This window comes from Homalodisca vitripennis, chromosome 1 (genome assembly GCF_021130785.1).
Source record: "Homalodisca vitripennis isolate AUS2020 chromosome 1, UT_GWSS_2.1, whole genome shotgun sequence".
Lineage (NCBI taxonomy): Eukaryota > Metazoa > Arthropoda > Insecta > Hemiptera > Cicadellidae > Homalodisca > Homalodisca vitripennis.
Window position 1 is genome coordinate 60,106,750 of NC_060207.1, and position 23,528 is coordinate 60,130,277.

The following is a 23,528-nucleotide window of genomic DNA, read 5'->3' on the forward strand; positions in this document are numbered from 1 at the left end:
AGTTAAAGTATTTTTATATAGTCTACGCCTAAATGAATTAATTGCCAATATAGTTTTAGATGCCTGTACTTGTTCTGAAAAGCTGATTGTACAGAGGAACGGTCGATTAATAAGGGTATTTTTGACTTGAAAACATCTTTAAAACGTGATATACCATATATCAATCTTTAGGCACTATTGATAATAATAAAAACATTTTGTTTTGATGTCAAAACCAATTTATTTACTCTAAACCAAAACACATAATAGTGTTCTGCAAGCGACTCTGGACAGATCGATCTGACCGCATGTGTTCCTTTCCGGAGACATTCTGTTGATGGAATTATTTACCAGAAATGTATAATTCAAGTGCTCGATGGACGTGTACAGATGGCCCTATCTGTCTTGATAACTGCGGTTCACCGCCTCGGCCTCAGATGTGACCTGACACCAGCTTGTCAGTGTTACCGTGTGACACCTCTTTCGCCACATCGCGGTCACTGGAAAGTTAATATCTCATTTATTAGTGTCTGTATGAGCAGCCTATTTTATTGTGCCTTGAAACTACTTGTAGATTATGCTAACGTGTTAATGTAAGGAATTTACGTGACCATAACATTTGTATATGTAAAATAAGAGGGAAATCCAGGAAACACGCGTTCCCTGCAGAAAGGAAACCGCTTTCCCTAACTACAGAATTATTGGCCTAATAACCATTCTTTAATTATTTGAAATATGTTAGACTGAAATATTCAGATGCACTGATCGATTCATAGTTGAATTGCTATGTTATTATTTAATGATGCCCGAAGCAGCCATTTTGAGCGATCGGCGTATAATTAAATCATAGAGAAGAAAAACGCAGTGTCCTTCCAACGCCTACCGTAACGAAAGCTTTGAGGTGTGCTATGAACTGAAAGCTATAAGTAAACTTAAACATCGTGATAATATATCATGAAATGATTTAAAACTAAGTAATTATGAATTGGCACATCACTTCTAATACACAGAAAAATTATAAAAAAATAATCAAGTATTATATTTTTATTTGGAAATCAACAAATTCGAAATATGTTTAGTAATTGACTAGCGTTTTTGGCGGTTATACAAATTTATTATTCAATAATATTAATACATAATGTTTACCACACCCAAGATAACACTTTAAGGAGTAATATAGTATTTAAAGGTGATAGATAAATATAATAAAGTCTCTTAAATTAATAGACATAAGACTGGAAAAGATAGTAAGGCGAAGACATCTTCAACACGAACTGTTCACAAACTTCATTGCGCCGTCAACGATATTTAAGTTTGAAGCGTCTCTCACTGTAAAGGTACTTCACAATCGGAAAGTCACGGGCCAGTGAACAACAGTAACAATACCAAGATAGCAACAACAGAGGGCAGAAGTGTCTGTATTGTTTGTGTACTTCTAATGCCACCACTCGACATATTGTTTACCTTATCGTGCTTTTACCCTGTGTCACTTCTTTGTTACGTTTGTTCCAGTCTATTCCCAGATAATAACCGTTTCCGTTCCTACCACTCGCCGGATTGGTTCTGTTCGTTCAGGCTCAATATCACGTTAGCTGTAGAATATTGTGGCTGTTTGTTTTCACTTCACAAATGTTTTAAATGTTTGCTTACAGATGATACAAGTTTTCTTTCAGTGTAGATGAGGTCTTGAATCTACGACATTGACCTCTCCAGAACACGAGAAATTAAGTCTTTTCATACTGACAATGGCGTCATTTTCCAACGATGGTGGTTATGTTTAGAATGTTGTGACTGGGTGATTATGAAAGAGCACTTGTAAAGAAAAGGCACGAATCTAGAATCTACATCTTGAGAAATCATGTTGGTAAAATGAGATCAGTACTGTCGAAAATTCAACATTTAGACCATATTGAAATACATGGCAGGCGTTAAATATGTTAAGCTCTTTAGACTTTAGAGATTTTGAATAATGAAAATACCGTACAAATTTATACTCAGTAAAATGAAAAAAATAAAGCTAAAGTTATATGTCAAAAATGCATACAACAAAATATTGTTTCTACCCACCCTTTGGATAGAGTTAAGACTTGAAGGTAGAATGTAATGTTTAAGGACACTCCACTCGTATCTTCCTTGTCCCTAAATTCATATAATATAGTATTTGCTTGAATAAAATCCATGTAAAAATATGACTAAAAACATTTAAAAAAATAATATTTTAAAAGCCTTTAATTGTTTGCCTTAATTTCAGAGTGGTCTATAACGTTTTTGTCTCCACTTTGTTTTTGTTGCCCAAACGTAATCGGCGCGGCGCTTACATTGAAGCTTTAGACTGCCCCCTCACCGGAAGTATATGTACAGAGACAGGCTTTCGTTTTTAACTTTTAAATAATACTACTAGAAACTATACCAATAGCAAACCGTAAATGTTATATCACCATAAAATTTTAAATTAAATGTTCACTTTTAAAATTCTTATTAATTGAGAAATAAATCCATTTCTTTTGAATTGTAATCAATTAAAATTAAGAAAAAGTTAATTTAGAAAATGCAATAAGCCAAATTGTCAACTCCATATTGCTTTAAACACTAAATCTTGCTTCTATTGTTATAAATGGATTGAAACGGTTCCTTCCTCCAACGGAATTTTCCCAATTGAATAAGGTGATGGTTTAAAAGAAATTACTATTTTTTATTGGTACTAAATTTCACGGCTAAACTACTGAAATAATGAATAAACCCGCATTTTTTGTTTTAAGATTATTTAGCCTCAGTGTTTTGGAGTTACATGCAATCATCAAAGTCGAAAGGTAACCTAATCTATCAACTAACCTGTCCTAAGGAATCAACAATTTGAAGTCGTTCACAAAAATCCGAAAAGGTCATCAGAATATGCGATTCAACTTTAAAACGTTTAAAATTCCTTCAACCTAAAAATCTGCCTTTTAGAGTTAATTCATAACACTATTACAAATCTAATTAATTCTGTAACCTGACGTCAGTTCAAGATAAAATCAAAGAAAACAAACGGTTTTAAACGGTTTAAAATAAAATTATCCTCTTTTCCTTCTTTCTAACTTTATTCTTTTGTAAAAATTAACAACTATTTAACATAGAAGCCGATGGTAAATTTTTTTAATGGCATTACTCTTTTCTAATTTTTGGACATTTAATTTTTTAAAGTTTTGTTTTGTTTTTTTAATCAACAATGTACGTCATACAAATTATAAACTTAATACAAACAGTGTGTTAAGAATGATACTCAAGTAAAGCAAGCTTTCGCGCTGAATCCCGGATGTAATTCTGGCAAGGTATAAATTTATTCGTAATATATTCAAATTCAAATATCTTTATTGTTATCAAACAAAATAGATTGCATCAACAATCGTCATTACAAACATTTTCTAAAAGCTAAACATATTCCTCCAGTGTTGGAAGATTGGGGGATAGTTCTAAAAAACTAGCCGAATCAGCAACTGATTGAGGAGGAAGAGGGGAAACACACTCTGGGAGTTTTCAGGAGAGAGTTCCTTAAGTGGTCGATTCATGGCAGGTAGTTCAGAATTCCCGCCGTGAACCCTCATCCATGAACGAAGCATAAGAGAGCCTAGGCAACGATTCCCATATCTGCTGAGATGGCGACCATCTCTTGCTAAGTGACTTCTAGAAATGGAGTGCCAAGTCTTCACCTAGTGTACACCAAAGTTCCAGCACATTAACTGAAGTTGGTCATTTAAATCTATCAGTGCTGCGTTACTGATGTCAGCCCGATACAAAATGCTATTAGCAATTATCTTCGACCCTGGAAAGGTTCGTCTTGCTGTGGAAAGCAGGTCTGCCATGCCATCTAGCATTTCCCGCTTCCCCCAACTACCGTTATAACCTTTACCACCACAGAAACCTTGTACCAAATTATTTGTTCCTACATGGAGATATATTACCTGTGGATTTTTCCTAACATACTCAAGAAGTTTCTGATTTATGTGAATAATTTTAGCCCCAGGATTGCAATCAATAGTAGCACCGTTTTCAGCACACTGCCTACTCGAATACCTAAGAATGGAGTCACCAATAATCAAGCAATTTGACAAAATATCGGACCCCCCTTCAATAACCTTCCCTTCCTTCACACAGCATTGTTCATCTACGATTGAGGGGGTTTCTGCCAGACGCTCCCCATAGTTAAAATGTGACGTCAGGCTGGTGTCCCTTACTTTTGAAATTTGGTGGGATTGCAAGTTACAATTTTGGAATTTGCTATATAAACTAGGTGAGACTATTTTAGGCTTATAACTAGAAGAACCTGAGCTGGTGTCGTGATCTGAGTGCAAGCTTGCTCTCTTACTGGGTCTGACTTTCCATTTCCCAGACATTTGATTTACCACAAAAGAGCTTACATCTAAGCCTACATTTTCACAATGCTCTATATTCATTAACACATTATATTGTTTTTGTGACTAAAACTAGATTGTGTTACTATATTTTTGTTGCGTGAGCAAGCATGCTTACTGTTAGATTTAACCTTAACCCAGCAATTTTTGTTTATGTTTTTGGCCCGTACAACGGAAACAGTGTTGGAAGTAGTAGTGGAGTTTTTGTTATAACCCATAGAACTATTATTCTTATGGCAATCAACCTCATTGTTACAATTTCTAATGTCTGTCCGTAAGGACTGAGAGTGTGCACTAGAGTACATGGATGCACTTTCCAACACCTGAACAACGCCTACATCTTCTGGCGTTTCCACCTGGAAAGAATTGTACCAGTCTTGGAATGATGTACAACCGGGCTTTACTCTTCTACAATATACTCATCTACAAACATAGCGTTCACCAGAACGTAAATACCACATTCAAAACTTTTGCTTTGTTGATTACATTTAATTTCAAAGAATTTACTCCCATCAATACTCAGAGCTTCAGTAAACAGGGTTTTTGCACTATTTAAGTTATGGCTATGAAGAGAATCGAAATGGTAACCAGATTTAGCTTTGAGATCTAAAAAGAGCAAGCTCCAATGAGTGCCATTGTCTGACCTGAGCTCAGCTCCATTATTTTTTACACACATGAATGCAAAGTCATAGTTATTAAAATTAAGAGTTTAACTGATGCCGTACTACATCCGAGCTCCCGTGTCTAATCAATTGTGCCACAGTTGGTCCTAAGAATAAAGTGTTACAGGAAGAGTTATTCAAGTTATTGTTATTAAAAGCTTCAAAATAAGAGTCTAGTATTTTATCATCTACCCAGACATTTCCTGGCTTCCAGACATTTTCACGCGTTTTTTTTGTAACTGCATATTTAACTTAACCAACTGATTTTTAAGTTCGAGGTTTTTACACTCATGCTCTTTTAAGCCAGAAGTAAGAGATTCAATGGATGCACTATTAAATAAAATTTTTCTAAAAGCAGTAACTGCAAAGAAACAGTTTTCTTCTTCAGTCCTACTTAACTTATTTTTACAAACACTTAAGCTATTTTTTAACATATTATTTTCTTTTTGAATAATGTCTCTTTCCTCAGTGATAACGTCCTGTAGTTTGAAAGAGTCATTTAACGCCGCACGTCCATCCAACTTAGTTTCCCTTAGCTTAGATTCTAACAAACAATTATCGGCTTTTGTTTCTTCTACTGATCGTTGAAGCTCCGAAATCGTACCGAAAGCTTCGTCAAGTTTTGTTACTAACTGAGAAATGTTTACTTCTATTTTTTGCAACTCCAAGTCAGGAACGTTCACTTGCAATTTCTTCCAGTTAAGATTTAGTTCCAATATTGACTCAACAGAGGTGTCATCTAAATTATGAATAGAATTCATAACATTGTCAATATTGCCAATAACTTGCTTACTACGAGTCACAACCATTTTTCACAATTGCACTGTTCTTGTACAAAAGTCGAAAACAAAACAAGGAACCTTTACAACACAGAAAATACAAGAATATAGCTTAAAAATTAAAATTTATACTTGACAAAAACTAATCAGGTATATTTGATAATTTGAATAAATCATATTCGAATCGATCATAACACAAATTATAACAAGAAACACAATTAGTTGTTATAAACAAGTTAACAGTTGTTGTTGCTCACGATCACACGCAACTCGGTTAGAAACTAATTCGGATCGCTTGATTTCCAATCAGTTCCCGTTAGAGTATCCAGACACAATTGGCCGGGACGCGTTGTCATTCAGGATGTCGGATACCATTGAAGTCAATGGATAATCTGCGCGCCGGCAGCCGTACGCGGGCGGATCACTGTCCGTGTCCATATTCATCAATGCCGGATTATTTCAGGACTTCAGGACGATAATTAGCTTTACAGAAACTCAGTGCTGCAGTAAGAGCACGTGGAGTTTGTCCTTTTACGGTTACTTGCACCAACACTGGCACTTGCCTATACATTTTCACTTTACTACAACAACGTCACTTGCTTCAACACTGGCACTTGCCCATTCATTGTCACTTTACTACAACAAGGTCACTTGCACCAACACTGGCACTTGCCCATACATTGTCACTTTACTACAACAAGGTCACTTGCTTCAACACTGGCACTTGCCCATACATTGCCACTTGCTCGTTGTAAGGTATCTAGAGAACAAACTGATCTATATCATTGATATATTATGTATGAAGTTTCATTTCTATATTAGGAACAGAGTTCTGCGATGGTGCACGTCACTCCATGGGATTTCGCAGAGTAACAGCGAAGATCTTTGCATTGGTCCATGGGTAACCATAATGATAACGATAAATTAATAGAATTCTAATTTGTAAATAAAATTAGTACAATCATATGACATTTTTAATATGTTATATTTGGTGTATTGATTAGTAAGTATTTCGCTACATTGTATCGGGTCCTGCGTTATACCGTTGTGTGAGTTTATTAACATACAGGCAAGATAGAGTTCGATGAATTTTCGTCTGTTGGATTTATCTGAGCGCCAGAAAAGCTCTGATAACGCAGGGTGATATCTCAAGAGCGAATTGAGCTATGGACTTGAAATCTTTTTGTAATTTTCTGCTTTGTATTCTTGGTGGAAGTGATTAGGTTTTAAAGGAAAAGACATTTTTTATACTTCCACATTAAATTTATTTAAAAAGCGCTTTCGCCGGTTAAGGCATAATCAGTAATCTTTTTGTAACATCAGTTCTATTTAGGCAACGTCTTAAATGCATGTGTATCCATAGGATTTTACTCAGCAGGCTGGCATATTTTCTCTTCTGTCTTTCTTGGGGGTTGTAAAACCTGGGAGCTGTAAAATTTTACTTTTTCGTCCGACTGTCTGTCTGACGTCAGGACGTCTCAGGGATGAAATGAGCTACTTACATGAAATTTAACATGCCATTTCAGTAAAACCTGTTACGCGATAAGTGGTGTGACGCATAACTTCATTGTATAATATAATATCGTAGTGAATATTTTATTATGTATCCACTGCTTAAAATAGCAGAGTTGAAAGTTGCTCAGAATCTAGGAATTTATTTGTAACTATTTCGTTCGCCGATTTTGTAAAGTTTAGTAACTTCGAGAAAGAAAACCAAACGAGGAAATTATGTGTATTATTATTTTAATATTAGATGTTTTCGATAACCACGCAGTGAGCACAACGCTTTCGAAGCTGCAAACTTGGCTTTACACTACAGGCTTGTGTATTAACAACATATACAAAAAAATCAAAAGAACGCAATTAATTATTTTGTAAACGTGGATGGATGGAGTGACTGGCCTATATGTTATATTTTTATTTTAAAATATTTGTTAAAAAGTACGTTATAACCACCACTTTAAATACTAAAAGTATTTAATATAACATAATATTTTTGAAACGGTTTGGTTGAAGAGGGATCTTACAGGTAAAAAAATGGTAATAACACGGGGATAATAATACGTGCACTTCGGCGCTGTGCGGCGGGTAGACGCGCCGGGACGCTGGAGGCTGAAGAGGTCGAGGCGTCCGCGTCACCCTAAGCGGGTTACTGCTAGCCAGTCACCTCTGAGCCGATTATGTTAATAAAACAAAAGTGTGCACCAGCTCTCAACATAACACCTCATCAGTTATTTAAATGACACTTTGAGTTCTCCGGATTAACCACCCTTTCGCGTAAGATACGATAAAACGTTTTAGCTGTACACCATAATTATTCTTCTTTTGGTGTTTTAATAGAGTTATAACACTTGAAAAATGCATTGTGAATCTTGAAATAATCTGTATATAAATAAGAATTTATTCTCCTAGAAATGATAAATATAATGTTTTTCTCGCTCTAAAACTCAATAGAGACTCCTTCCTCAAAAACATTTCGGGTTGGTCTTCATTTTCAACATTTTTTTTAACTCCAGCCATAAAAAATTAACATATGATATCTTTCAATGCTTAAGGCTTTATTTATTATTTTATTGAATGATATATATAAAATAATAATTTGTAAACTATGGGCAATGAAAATGTTATGACCTAGATCAAGGGTTGACTTGGAATAATCACATTGATCACGTTTGCTCCAAATTGGCCTCAGGGATTTATATTTCGAGGTGTTGGAGTTTTGATAAACGTAAAATGTAAAAGGTTCCAGAGGGGCGTTTAAAAATGCGTTATAAATTTTACTACAACATGGAGCAAAAGCTTAGCTACATGCAGCAAAAGTTATATACCACCTTCTGCTGCATGCTGAAAATGCAGCTTAAACTCTATTACACACCTGTTCTATCTCATTCTGAGTTTCTTTCGATCAACTTTTCCTTGACTCCTATAAACTTTGTTAGCATTCTAGTTTTTGCTACGTACAACCGAACATTTGTAATGTGAAACTTCTTTATTAATCTATACTTTTGTATTAAAAGTGTGAAAACTCAATCATAATAGCGGAGAAAGCAAACAAGAGCGTCGAACTCTGCCAGAACTGCAGGACTATGTGGAGCGAACATTTAGAGTAAGTGCAGCACACAGCTCGTTTGACCTAAATGTAACGAAACTAACAAGCTGTAATTCACCGCGACTTGGCGGGACGTATGACTCATCCCAGTACCGGCTTAGGTAGCCATATTGCCCGCCTCCCACCCCGCCGGCCGGTTTAACTTTTAAACAACAATAATCATAAATCCCCGCCGCCGGCGGCTCGGCGCTACTGCCGCAATTCGCGGTGTACAAACGCGAGATAAACAATCCCTAATTTCATCGCGAAGCAGTCAAACTCTTGACGCACGATATCTGGCCCGGACACGAGCGCCTGCGCCCCGACTCTCCCCGAACGTCGCCGGTGATACCCGAGTGGGAGCGTGTCGGAGGCGTTGGCGTCGCGACGTCAGTTGGCATCTCGAGCCGCTACCGGTCCGTCGACCCCACGTCCGAGCGTGCCGCGAGTGTCCGTTCTGACGCGATCTGTTCAACTCGCCGACCATCCGAAACTCTCCAGTCTCCGACAGGTTCGTAGATTACTTTCACAATTCAAGGAACTCGTAACAATTTTCCCTCATGTGCTATAACGGTTTGGAAACTTTTTTCCCGTTGCGACATCAATTAGTGGGACATTCTCCACCCGTATTTTTAGTGAATGCCGGGTCTGTAATGGCGTGGCTTGCCGCCAAAGTTCATTCTGGTGAGGATTAACTGCCTGTTACGGATTGATACAGAGGTCCCTCTGTCCGCATCGGGTGATACCCTCGCGACGATACACGGGCAAGGCCGCTGGCGCACCGGATTTGTCGCCACTAAATTCTCGCCTGTCACCCCGACTTATTAGGCGGCTGGAATTCTGTTTATTCGCGGCCAAGGCGGAACCGCGCAGATTCCTCTTTGATTGCGGAATGATGAATTGTTACACAGTTCTAACGTCTCGTCTCCTGGATTTATTGCTTCTCAAAGACAGTTTGTCATCCCGAATAAACAATTACACAAGCACAAGTCCGGGCACATACGAAGTTTTCAAACAAGTAATTTAGTAGGCTAAAGTTTAAAAATATACTGAGTAAAATAAAACTTTCAACTAAAACTTTGGATTATAAGAACGCGCTAGTTCTATGCTGTTATGATAAAAACTCCAAAGGTAAATTTCCAATTAGAAATAGGGAATAAATGCAAATGAAAAATCAATGATGTCAATTAATATGTTTAACACAAATATTATTATTACGTTCCGAAACATAGTTTACGTAAATCTTCAGTAATTTACGAAGCTCACAACGTTAAATTATTAAACGGCGTAAACATTTCTGAAACATTCAGGCTTACATATACATAACTTTTCGATAAATGATAAACTATAGTTGTAATGCTGCTGCAATTAATAATGTTTAAACACAAATATTATTATTACGTTCCGAAACATAGTTTACGTAAATCTTCAGTAATTTACGAAGAGCTCACAACGTTAAATTATTAAACGGCGTAACATTTCTTAAACATTCAGGCTTACATATACATAACTTTCGATAAATTGATAAACTATAGTTGTAATGCTGCTGCAATTAATATGTTTAACACAAATATTATTATTACGTTCCGAAACATAGTTTACGTAAATCATTCAGTAATTTTACGAAGCTCACAACGTTAAATTATTAAACGGCGTAAAATTTCTGAAACATTCAGGCTTACATATACAATAACTTTTCGATAAATGATAAACTATAGTTGTAATGCTGCTGCAATTAATATGTTTAAACACAATATTATTATTACGTTCCGAAACATAGTTTTACGTAAATCTTCAGTAATTTACGAAGCTCACACAACGTTAAATTATTAAACGGCGTAACATTTCTTAAACATTCTAGGCTTACATATACATAACTTTCGATAAATGATAAACTATAGTTGTAATGCTGCTGCAATTAATATGTTTAACACAAATATTATTATTACGTTCCGAAACATAGTTTACGTAAATCTTCAGTAAATTTACGAAGCTCACAACGTTAAATTATTAAACGGCGTAAAATTTCTTAAACATTCAGGCTTACATATACATAACTTTCGATAAATGATAAACTATAGTTGTAATGCTGCTGCAATAATATGTTTAACACAAATATTAATTATTACGTTCCGAAACATAGTTTACGTAAATCTTCAGTAATTTACGAAGCTCACAACGTTAAATTATTAAACGGCGTAACATTTCTTAAACATTCAGGCTTACATATACATAACTTTCGATAAATGATAAACTATAGTTGTAATGCTGCTAGCAATTAATATGTTTAACACAAATATTTATTATTACGTTCCGAAACATAGTTTACGTAAATCTTCAGTAATTTACGAAGCTCAACAACGTTTAAATTATTAAACGGCGTAACATTTCTTAAACATTCAGGCTTACATATACATAACTTTCGATAAATGATAAAACTATAGTTGTAATGCTGCTGCAATTAATATGTTTAACACAAATATTATTATTACGTTCCGAAACATAGTTTACGTAAATCTTCAGTAATTATACGAAGCTCACAACGTTAAATTATTAAACGGCGTAACATTTCTGAAACATTCTGGCTTACATATACATAACTTTCGATAAATGATAAACTATAGTTGTAATGCTGCTGCAATTAATATGTTTAAACACAAATATTATTATTACGTTCCGAAACATAGTTTACGTAAATCTTCAGTAATTTACGAAGCTCACAACGTTAAATTATTAAACGGCGTAACATTCTCTTAAACATTCTGGCTTACATATACATACTTTCGATAATGATAAACTATTAGTTGTAATGCTGCTGCAATTAATATGTTTAACACAAATATTTTTATTACGTTCCGAAACATAGTTTTACGTAAATCTTCAGTAATTTACGAAGCTCACAACGTTAAATTATTAAACGGCGTAATTTCTTAAACATTCAGGCTTACATATACATAACTTTCGATAAATGATAAACTATAGTTGTAATGCTTGCTGCAATTTAATATGTTTAACACAAATATTATTATTACTCCGAAACATAGTTTACGTAAAATCTTCAGTAATTTACGAAGCTCACAACGTTAAATTATTAAACTCGGCGTAAACATTTCTTAAACATTCAGCTTACAAAAAATATACATAACTTTCGATAATGATTAAAACTATAGTTGTAATGCTGCTGCACTTAATATGTTTAACACAAATAATTATTATTACGTTCCGAAACATAGTTTATACAACGTAAATCTCAGTAATTTACGAAGCTCACAACGTTAAATTATTAAACGGCGTAAACATTTTCTTAAACATTCAGGCTTACATATTACATACTTTCGATAAATGATAAACTATAGTTGTAAATGCTGCTGCAATTAATATGTTTAACACAAATATTATTATTTACGTTCCGAAACATAGTGTTACGTAAGAGCTTCAGTAATTTACGAAGCTCACAACGTTAAATTATTAAACGGCGTAACATTTCTTAAACATTCAGGCTTACATTATACATAACTTTCGATAAAATGATAAACTATGTTGTAGATGCTGCTGCAAATAATATGTTTATACAACAAACTATTATTATTACGTTCCGAAACATAGTTTACGTAAATCTTCAGTAATTTACGAAGCTCACAACGTTAAATTATTATAAACGGCGTAACATTTCTTAAACATTCAGGCTTACATATACATAACTTTCGATAAATGATAAACTATAGTTGTAAATGCTGCTGCAATTAATATGTTTAACACAAAAATATTATTATTACGTTCCGAAACATAGTTTACGTAAATCTTCATAGTAATTTACGAAGCTCACAACGTTAAATTATTATACGGCGTAACATTTCTGAAACATTCTGGCTTACATTACATAACTTTCGATAAATGATAAACTATGTTGTAATGCTGCTGCAATTAATATGTTTAACACAATATTATTATTACGTTCCGAAACATAGTTTACGTAAATCTTCAGTAATTTACGAAGCTCACAACGTTAAATTATTAAACGGCGTAACATTTCTGAAACATTCAGGCTTACATATACATAACTTTCGATAAATGATAAACTATAGTTGTAATGCTGCTGCAATTAAGTAAGATATGTGTCAGAAACTATCTGCTGTTAAAAAATCAATCATCACCGAAGTTTCTTAGAAAATATATCTAATGAGTACAATTTCTTTATATTAAATACAGATTATCAGAGAATAAGGGTAAAAGTGAGTTCTTTACAGCGATAAACATTGCATAGCTCATAAATTATAGAATCCCGCCGAAAATTGAAATAAAGTTCCTGACCGGTGAACCATATTTATATCCATTAGGGTTTTAATACCCCAACTAACTGTATTGTTCCTAAAACCATTAGTTATTTTTTATTATATTAATTTGTTTTGATATCATAACTACTATTCTTCGGTCGTAATAAAATCCTTTTAATTATTGTCAATAGAAGTGAAATTAAGAAGCAAATACGTACAAATAAATAAAACAAGGTTTGTAAATGCGTTTAAGTTAAAGTTGAATCCTATCTACTTCTATTCTTTTTATTAGTTTCTGCTATTACCATAAACACAACAGAGCCCAAATTATTCTGTTGTCATTGATGATCTCTAAAATGCTACTTTAGTAGGCATATTTTTAATAAAACTGAATATTTGTACTGTCATCTTAGATTTAAGTTATACTAACGACACCTTTTAACGTGGAAAAGCAAAATATGTAAGCAATGAATAAATAATGGCTTCCTTGATGCAGATTTTCAGCTTCCTACCTTTTCTTGTTCAGACCATAAAATAATAGAAGGATGATCCTTATCGCCTAGGCCTAATGGTTATTTCAGAATTTGTATACCTGTAAATTGTTGTAGGATTATAAAGCATTTAGCATTCCATCGCAATTACTATCCTTTCGAAACCTTACCAGAGATATCAATACAAAAAAATACTAAAATGTTCTACCTTGTATATTTTGCGTTTGATTTTCTCATTCAGAAGATAACGTGAGTAAACCTCTTGTATAATGTTTACAGAAACATATATTACCTAAATTGTATGCTGTTAATTTCCTTGCTTTTTTTATAAACTTTCTTCATATTAACTAGAGTTTTATTAGCTACCATTTATTAGCTAGAGTTCAAATAATTGTAATTGTAAACTGACAGTTAAAAAGGAATTTAAAACGTGTAATTTACTCAAGTATTTAATAGACACATACATGCAAGACAAACTTATAATATACACTTACATGCAAGACAAACTTATAATATACACATACATACAAGAAAAATTTATAATAGCCAAACCTATGATGAAGTCTTATCCTAGACAAACAATACAGCATTTAATTTATGTTAACGAATTAAATAAATAGGCATATATAACTCTCACGCTGTTAAAGTTTTATCCCATAATCAAAACGTAACAAGTAATAAATATCTTAAAAAACTACTGCGAATTTTACTTTCAATATTTGTTTATTTTTACTCATATATTATGTTATTTTTTAACTCAAAATAAAAATTGTCCAGTATGCCAATATATTGTTTGTATTATATGGAAAACGAATACTCCAAATTTTCAAATCTTCTATGCAGTAATTCACATACTGATCTGAAAAGTAATAGGCTACTGCAAATCCAAGAAGCCAGCTTTCTGTAATTTGGTATTACTTCCAATACTTCTTTAGTTGAATACGACGATCTTTTTGGACGATGATATCTGAGAAATTCGTTATATAATACAACGTTCTTCTGTAAGAATACAAAATCCTATTAGGAATTGAAATGTTTTTGAACGTCATTAACATATATGAATTTTTTTAAATATATCCAATTTTAGGTTATTGAAATTTTAAAAAGTTTGATTGCTGTGTACAGCTGAAATCGTTTTCTTATTTATACATTCAAGCTGAATGTACTTATTGGATATATTCCTAAATAATTCTATTGTGTTAGTACAATGGGCAATATAATATTAAGTCTTATTAAAAATAGTTAATTGTAACATATAACTACATTTAATCATCTATCATTCACAATATTTCTAATAAATATAAATATTATATAAATTGAAAGAAAATATTGATGAAGTTTAATAGCGTGGTTGAATATTTGATACTAACCATATCCTTAGAACATTTTTAGATTTTCTAGGAATTCTACTTTGAACGGAGGAAAACAGGTTTAACAAAGCATAATTGCCTAAATTATGTAATTTGTATTTGAGATTAGTGTCGTATTGTAGGTTATGTATTGCAATATTTATTTCTACAGTACCATTATAAACTGTGAAATTTTTTAGAAAAATAGGAAATTATTATTATTAATAACTTGAAAATAAACGTCGTACTTGAACTTGTAAAAGAATACAGCCGATAGATACACACACTGTTTACGAGACTACCATTTTAACTCTGAAGTAGTTTTGTATTTACTTTTAACTACTAACTGATGGACTCTTTATGACTAAAGATAGAAATACATGCTAGAAGCTGATCACTGCAGAAACCTGTGCAGTGAGACCATGTTATATGTAATATATACAATATACAGTCAATGTTAGGTTCAAATAGTAATAACACCAGAATTTATGACGGACTTTGTAACAGGGATCTCTGATTAACAAACATTAAGATTACAAACAACACACACAGACTTGGTATGCAATAATTATGTATTTAGAATATGATTGTTCTTCAACTCCTTGCTTAGCACATAACAATGACAAGAAATGCTAAATGTAGTGTAAGATGTATAAATAATGTACTTAAAAAAAATAAAAAAGCTTACATTTCCTCTTTTTGCACATTAATCGCATTAAACTGACATAATGGTGAAAGCATAATGTGTGTAATGTTGTTATATAAGGGGCAAATATAATAAATAATATATTTCCAATCATTTAGAATTAAAAATAAAACATTGTCAGTCTGGTAGAATATTTGAACAAACGCGGGGGTTTTGGGGTTTATGAACCAAAAAAGTCGGTAGGCCTAATCCCATTAATGTAGCCAGGGAAAAAAGTAGTGCCGGAACATCACAGCAGACAGGCGGGCTGGTCGGTCGGTTTGTTTGTTTATTCATGACTTTAACGCGAATGAAATGGAACGGCGATAAGCTGCAATAATTAATTACCCAGAGTAATGTCCATCCAAGTATGTGGAATGTGTCATTAGTATAGCTGTTATATCGGCGCGACACAACAAACTCGGCTCCATACAGAAGCGCCGCGCCGCGGTAATTTGTTAATGACACGTTTAATGCGCCAGTTTTAATCACAAACGTTCCATAAGTGAGTTTTAGAGAATGTCTCTTGTTTTACACTACTTCATAGCAAATCAGAATAGTAGGGTAAGCACTGAAACAACAGTTACAGTTTTACTAGGACTCAAGTTATACTTGGCTAAAATGAAAACAATAAAATGAAAGTGTATTTGTGTAGGTTTAAGGAGAGTTAAATTTATATTACTTTATCATAATATCTCGTTGCTTATCAGGTAGTAAACGTGTCATTAACAGGGGCTGTGGCAGTGAATATTAGATTTATTACTAGTCTCGAAAGTGACCTATTAGAAAATGGTATCGGACCTCGCAACAGAATTTATATTACTTTATCATAATATCTCGTTGCTTATCAGGTAGTAAACGTGTCATTAACAGGAGCTGTGACAGTGAATATTAGATTTATTACTGGTCTCGAAAGTGACCTATTGGAAAATGGTATCGGACCTCGCAACAGAATTTATATTACTTTATCATAATATCTCGTTGCTTATCAGGTAGTAAACGTGTCATTAACAGGAGCTGTGACAGTGAATATTAGATTTATTACTAGTCTCGAAAGTGACCTATTGGAAAATGGTATCGGACCTCGCAACAGAATTTATATTACTTTATCATAATATCTCGTTGCTTATCAGGTAGTAAACGTGTCATTAACAGGAGCTGTGACAGTGAATATTAGATTTATTACTGGTCTCGAAAGTGACCTATTGGAAAATGGTATCGGACCTCGCAACAGAATTTATATTACTTTATCATAATATCTCGTTGCTTATCAGGTAGTAAACGTGTCATTAACAGGAGCTGTGACAGTGAATATTAGATTTATTACTAGTCTCGAAAGTGACCTATTGGAAAATGGTATCGGACCTCGCAACAGAATTTATGTTACTTTATCATAATATCTCGTTGCTTATCAGGTAGTAAACGTGCCATTAACAGGAGCTGTGACAGTGAATATTAGATTTATTACTAGTCTCGAAAGTGACCTATTGGAAAATGGTATCGGACCTCGCAACAGAATTTATATTACTTTATCATAATATCTCGTTGCTTATCAGGTAGTAAACGTGTCATTAACAGGGGCTGTGGCAGTGAATATTAGATTTATTACTAGTCTCGAAAGTGACCTATTGGAAAATGGTATCGGACCTCGCAACAGAATTTACTTTTGACACGAGTATTGAATGATACCGATGCAGAAAATCATAAGAAATCTTTTAAAAGATTATCTGACCTTTCATAGTCGAGTATTATTATTCTAAAAGGAAACGTAACACTTTACAGTACATTTTTGTGTTAAAATTAGCTGTTTTAATAACATAGAATTGTCCAAACAAAAAGGAAGAACTCTCGATTTTCAATTGCTTATACATGGACAGAGATGTTTACATAGGACAGGAATGTTCGGTAGAAGGAAAATCAGCTGATCCAAAAAAGGTGACTCACAAAGATCAGCTGTATTCGAAAGTAGCCCATTGCCTTACAGAGTGACAAAAATAATTTTTTCTCATTGTTACCAAGCAGTTTCCCTTCTGCTTTATACAGTTGTTGATCACACTTCTATAGCCAGGACTGACGACTTGACGTGTCGCGTCGGTTCCCGTCATTCACACTTCAGTGACCGTTATATACAACCGAGCGAGTGTGGTCATTTGTCAATTAGGTATCCATACAAACATTAGCGCATAACTGTCATAAGCTTGTCATAACTTGCCATTGGTTGACTGGACATGTCGAGTCGGTTCCCGTCATTCACACTTCAGTCACTGTTATATACAACCGAGCGAGTGTGGTCATTTGTCAATTAGGTATCCATACAAACATTAGCGCATAACTGTCATAAGCTTGTCATAACTTGCCATTGGTTGACTGGACATGTCGAGTCGGTTCCCGTCATTCACACTTCAGTCACTGTTATATACAACCGAGCGAGTGTGGTCATTTGTCAATTAGGTATCTATACAAACATTAGCGCATAACTGTCATAAGCTTGTCATAACTTGCCATTGGTTGACTGGACATGTCGAGTCGGTTCCCGTCATTCACACTTCAGTCACTGTTATATACAACCGAGCGAGTGTGGTCATTTGTCAATTAGGTATCCATACAAACATTAGCGCATAACTGTCATAAGCTTGTCATAACTTGCCATTGGTTGACTGGACATGTCGAGTCGGTTCCCGTCATTCACACTTCAGTCACTGTTATATACAACCGAGCGAGTGTGGTCATTTGTCAATTAGGTATCCATACAAACATTAGCGCATAACTGTCATAAGCTTGTCATAACTTGCCATTGGTTGACTGGACATGTCGAGTCGGTTCCCGTCATTCACACTTCAGTCACTGTTATATACAACCGAGCGAGTGTGGTCATTTGTCAATTAGGTATCTATACAAACATTAGCGCATAACTGTCATAAGCTTGTCATAACTTGCCATTGGTTGACTGGACATGTCGAGTCGGTTCCCGTCATTCACACTTCAGTCACTGTTATATACAACCGAGCGAGTGTGGTCATTTGTCAATTAGGTATCCATACAAACATTAGCGCATAACTGTCATAAGCTTGTCATAACTTGCCATTGGTTGACTGGACATGTCGAGTCGGTTCCCGTCATTCAAACTTCAGTCACTGTTATATACAACCGAGCGAGTGTGGTCATTTGTCAATTAGGTATCCATACAAACATTAGCGCATAACTGTCATAAGCTTGTCATAACTTGGTATTCGTTGACGCCGAGATTCCGTGTACAGAGCGTTACGGAAATATATGAGGTGTATGTACCGTATGTTTTCTATAACTTTAGAAACATAAGAACTTTTAATAATAAACAAAAAAAAGAAGAAAAATAATGTTTTCAATTTCAAGGTTAAATTTTTAAAGGTTTACAACTAATATAAGCAATATTGACATATTAGATGATTAAAACAATTCCTTTTAGAGCATTGTTTAATATCGGTTAACGTTTTATTCCTATATTAATACAGTTGTTTTAACCATTTTCTGGATGCGAAAAAATCGTGAACGGAATATTACAGTTGTAGTAAAGGACTGTACTTGAAAAGTAAACTTTTACAACCATAAATATCCTTAATTTTATTGGCAGCTTTATGTCCTGTTTCAGTGGAATTATTTTTAGTTTATAACATTGCATATTTTTAAGTATACAAAAAAACTGATTTACTGATGATGAAACAGTCAATATAACGCTCTTAATCTCAGCTTTAACACCTCCCGTAATCAAGAATCAAGTCATTAATTCTATAAGAATTCACTGTTAGTGAAATCGCCAAAACAAACAGGAATAGTTCGTAACCGCGTGACGTCCACATTTCAGCAAAGTTGGCCAACTCATTGTACGCTAGGCTTAGTTGTCCGTATTTAGATCTTGTTGGCACCAGACATAATGGAACACGAACAGTAAGAGGCTAGAAATCTTAATGCTAAACTCACTCGTGACCGGGATGATGCCCACATTGCTGATTATCATGCCTGTTAGCTGTGAGTAGAGGTTTAGACGTGTTAGTCTGCCGTAAGTGCAGGTTTGGGCGTGTTTGTCAGCTGTGTGTGCAGGTTTGTATGCGTGTTTGTCAAACGTGAGTGTAGGTTTAGACGTGTTTGTTAGCTGTGAGTGCAGGTTTAGACGTGTTAGTTAGCTGTGAGTGCAGCTTTGGGCGTGTTTGTCAGCTGTGTGTGCAGGTTTGTATGCGTGTTTGTCAACCGTGAGTGCAGGTTTAGACGTGTTTGTTAGCTGTGGGTGCAGGTTTAGACGTGCTAGTCAGCTGTGAGTGCAGGTTTTGGCGTGTTTGTCAGCTGTGTGTAGAGGTTTGTATGCGTGTTTGTCAGCCGTGAGTGCAGGTTTGGGCGTGTTTGTCTGCTGTGTGTGGAGGTTTGTATGCGTGTTTTTCAACAGTGAGTGCAGGTTTGGGCGTGTTTGTCAGCTGTGAGTGCAGGTTTAGACGTGTTTGTCAGCTGTGTGTGCAGGTTTGGATGCGTGTTTGTCAACCGTGAGTGCAGGTTTGAGCGTGTTTGTCAGCTGTGTGTGCATGTTTGTCACCACTCTTCATTTGTCATAACGGAGGACAACAACCCTGAGATTAAAACAATATTTTATTGTTGATCTTTCTCGTATTCTTTTAATTAACGATTTTCGTCTTGGCACACTCATTATATAATTGTCAGATGAAACCTTAATGTTTAAATGTTATCTCTTTGCCAAAAACTACACCACTAGTCGTTTGCAGCCTAAGTAGACAAGGCTTCATTTCAAGGTAATCATCGTAATGTGTAGGCTAGTAAACTTTAATTCTAATCTTAAACTTCATTTCTTAATTTAGCGTCTTGACTGAATGTTTATAAAATTATGTTTAATCCACATAATTATTACATCTACCAAGATAATAGTTATGTTGATTAAAATACTAATAACACCAACTAATCTGAAGCATAATTGTTTTATAATAGTCTGAATATTCTATAAGCTATAAGTGCATCTCTAAGGGGCCGCAGCATTTGCAGAATGTTACCGTTAGCACTGTCAAAATGATCTGGGCTGTCAAGTGCTTTTACGATTTCTAGATATACAAGCGTAAATTTAATGTAACTTATACCACACATTCGACAACACACTTACACTTACTGTAGGGAGCTCTCTAACTTTCAGGCCTCCGTGTCAATACATTTTTCATGCATTCCTAAAAACATTATTTATTTAATTTGACCAGATTGTTTCTTTAATTAGAGAAATTGTATAGTATTATTAATCATATGTTTCGCTCTTGGTTCTTGTTTTATTTTTGGCTATTACATTATTTTCATTAATTGTTAGTTCTTCTAATGTTTGTAATTATTTTAGTGTGACTGCTACACTGTTTGGTACTATTAAATGGTATTGCTACTTTTATAGTTACTAATTTATTTCATTCGTTTAAGTCCAGGGAAAGTCTAACAGCATATTTTTGGAATGATTAGTTCCAAGACTTTTCCCGAATCTATTATGCTTTCCCTGCATCCCTTCACTACACCACACGTGAGCTCCCTTCAGTAGAACTGTCTTTTTAGCATAGCACTGGACAAAACAACCCTGGCGCAACAGATTGCGTTTGCTTCTAAATGCCAGGAATGGAGTAGGGATGCAGTAACAAAGTGCAACCGATGGGTAAAACAATCGGCTGCTAAATAAAATCGAATTTTTTAATAATGAGATTATTCCTCATAACCAATAGACTGTCAAGATTCGATTCACCTGCTAAAGCTTAACCCCATAAAGCCCAGCTTTTCGACTCTGAGCCGCCGTAGAATTGACGGAATGACGATGGTACAGTGCAACAGTTTGCATGATTAAGATGAGTGAATGTGTAATTTATTTGTTAGAAAGGGATTTAGATGGACGTATAAAAACTTTAGCTTTATAAATACAGTAGCCTATATGATGGTTGCCACACAATGTAAATTGTTAATGCAATAAAACTATTATTACTACCCGATCGTAGCCCGGCACACTTGATACCATTACTATCGGGGTGGCCAGCGATCTCCTCTATCGTTTCGACAAGCCTCCACCTCACAACAGCCGCTCGAGGAACCTCAATATCATGTGCATACAGAGAGGTTAGTAAACACACGGTGTTCTCCCTTGCCTTTGTTTATGAGGGCTAGGTGTTTTCCTTCGAGAGTTGTCGTCACCACCTTGAGTACATCCACTGGGACACCATCACACGCTCCGGTACATCTCCGCATCAGTGTAGAAAGGAATAGGCCCGAGGACAACTAGAATGTCCTCGTATTCCCTTACCGGGTGGGTTAGGGACAGGGTATCCACTATGTGGTCCATAAGAGAAGAACTCATAATCGGGCCGGCTAACTGGTCGTATCCTTTTAGGTACCAAGGAGTCGCAGACCCGCACGATAAACTCCATCGTAGAGTTAACAGTGTAGACGGCAATCTTCGTAGCTTCCAGGTCAATCAGAGTGCCTTCGTCTGAGATTGTCCGCTGAGCGTGGTGACGTTCCAACCTCGGGGTCGTGGGGGTTTTCCAGCTATCTCTTGGCAACAGGCTGAAAGTTATATACTGCTGGTAAGAGCCATTAAAGTCCCCGTGAAAATCCTTACTTGCCCAATAATTGTTCCGTTATTATTGTGTATGATAAAAACAACCCTAGCGCTGGCTAAGAGGCGTAACTCAATCTAGATTGAGTCGTGAGGCACACAGATAGAACTGAATCCTGTTATCATAAAAAAATGGTATAACCTCCGGCCAAAATAGAAAATACTATATTGATGCATGCAAGTTAAAAGAGGAAATAAGAACTGAAATCATAGAAGTGAAGGTACAATTTTGTTATAAGAACAATTTAATTTTTGTCGAATTTAAGGTACAACAGTATTCAAAACATAAAGCAGATACTGACTTTGTGTTTGCAACACAGTTGACTAGATCTTGTTTATCGCAATTCCGGAGAGTTTATTACACACAAACTTGTGTATTATACTCACCACTTACACAAGGGGTCCGTGCATTGTTAAGTTACAGCACGTTTTAGGTCTTAACTTCAGTTTACAAATTTACCCCTAATTTTCAAAGGATGCTCCTCCGATGTAAAAACGTTTTAGCTGGTCTTAAACCATAATATTTCATAGTTATGCCAAAACTCCACTGAACTTTGCCAAGAAAATCCCATTCGCTAAGAAGTCTCTGCAATCTACTTACGCAGTAACCAGATTTGCTGTTGTAAGCGGATATAGAGATAGTCGTGGGTATGTTGCAGCTTTCAAATTAACTACATCAGCTTCTTTACTTATTGTCTGAGGATATAGATACAATTTGGTTTACTTTCATTAAATCGTAAATTTAGTTACAGTTAATGTATCATAAATGTACGAAGGAAGTAGTTTTTTGAAGTTTAATTTCAATATGTTGTCAATATAATTTAAACATTTGATAGACATATTTTTGAAATGGGTTTACCCTGAGTTCACAGGAAAAATACTAGTTACTTAAAATCATTATGCTACATTAAAACTCCTTTTTAAAGTTCCTTTTTAAAACTTTATTAAAATCATTTGAAAAGTGTAGGCGCGCAAACCCAGTACACCGGGTATTGTACGTAGTATTTGTAAAATTTTGATGACACACACACACACACACACACACACACACACAATATATACCTATATATATATATACATATATATATATATATATATATATATATATATATATATTTAAACATGTTAACAAATTGGAATTCATTGACGGTTTTAAAGTTTTGTTTGAACCTTTAGTTAGTATTAAACAAATATATAGAAGAGGTACTTAGGAAATG

The 23,528-nt window shown here is 34.8% G+C and overlaps 1 protein-coding gene across 1 annotated transcript in view; it reads left to right on the forward strand.

Moving 5' to 3' along the window:
* The window catches only part of LOC124362840, a 235,100-nt gene that overhangs the window by 266 nt on the left and 211,306 nt on the right, over nt 1–23,528 (forward strand). The window contains exon 2 of the mRNA XM_046817730.1: nt 9,273–9,410. Within this exon, the coding sequence (XP_046673686.1) occupies nt 9,273–9,410 (138 nt within the window). The remainder of the gene's footprint in view (nt 1–9,272; nt 9,411–23,528) is intronic.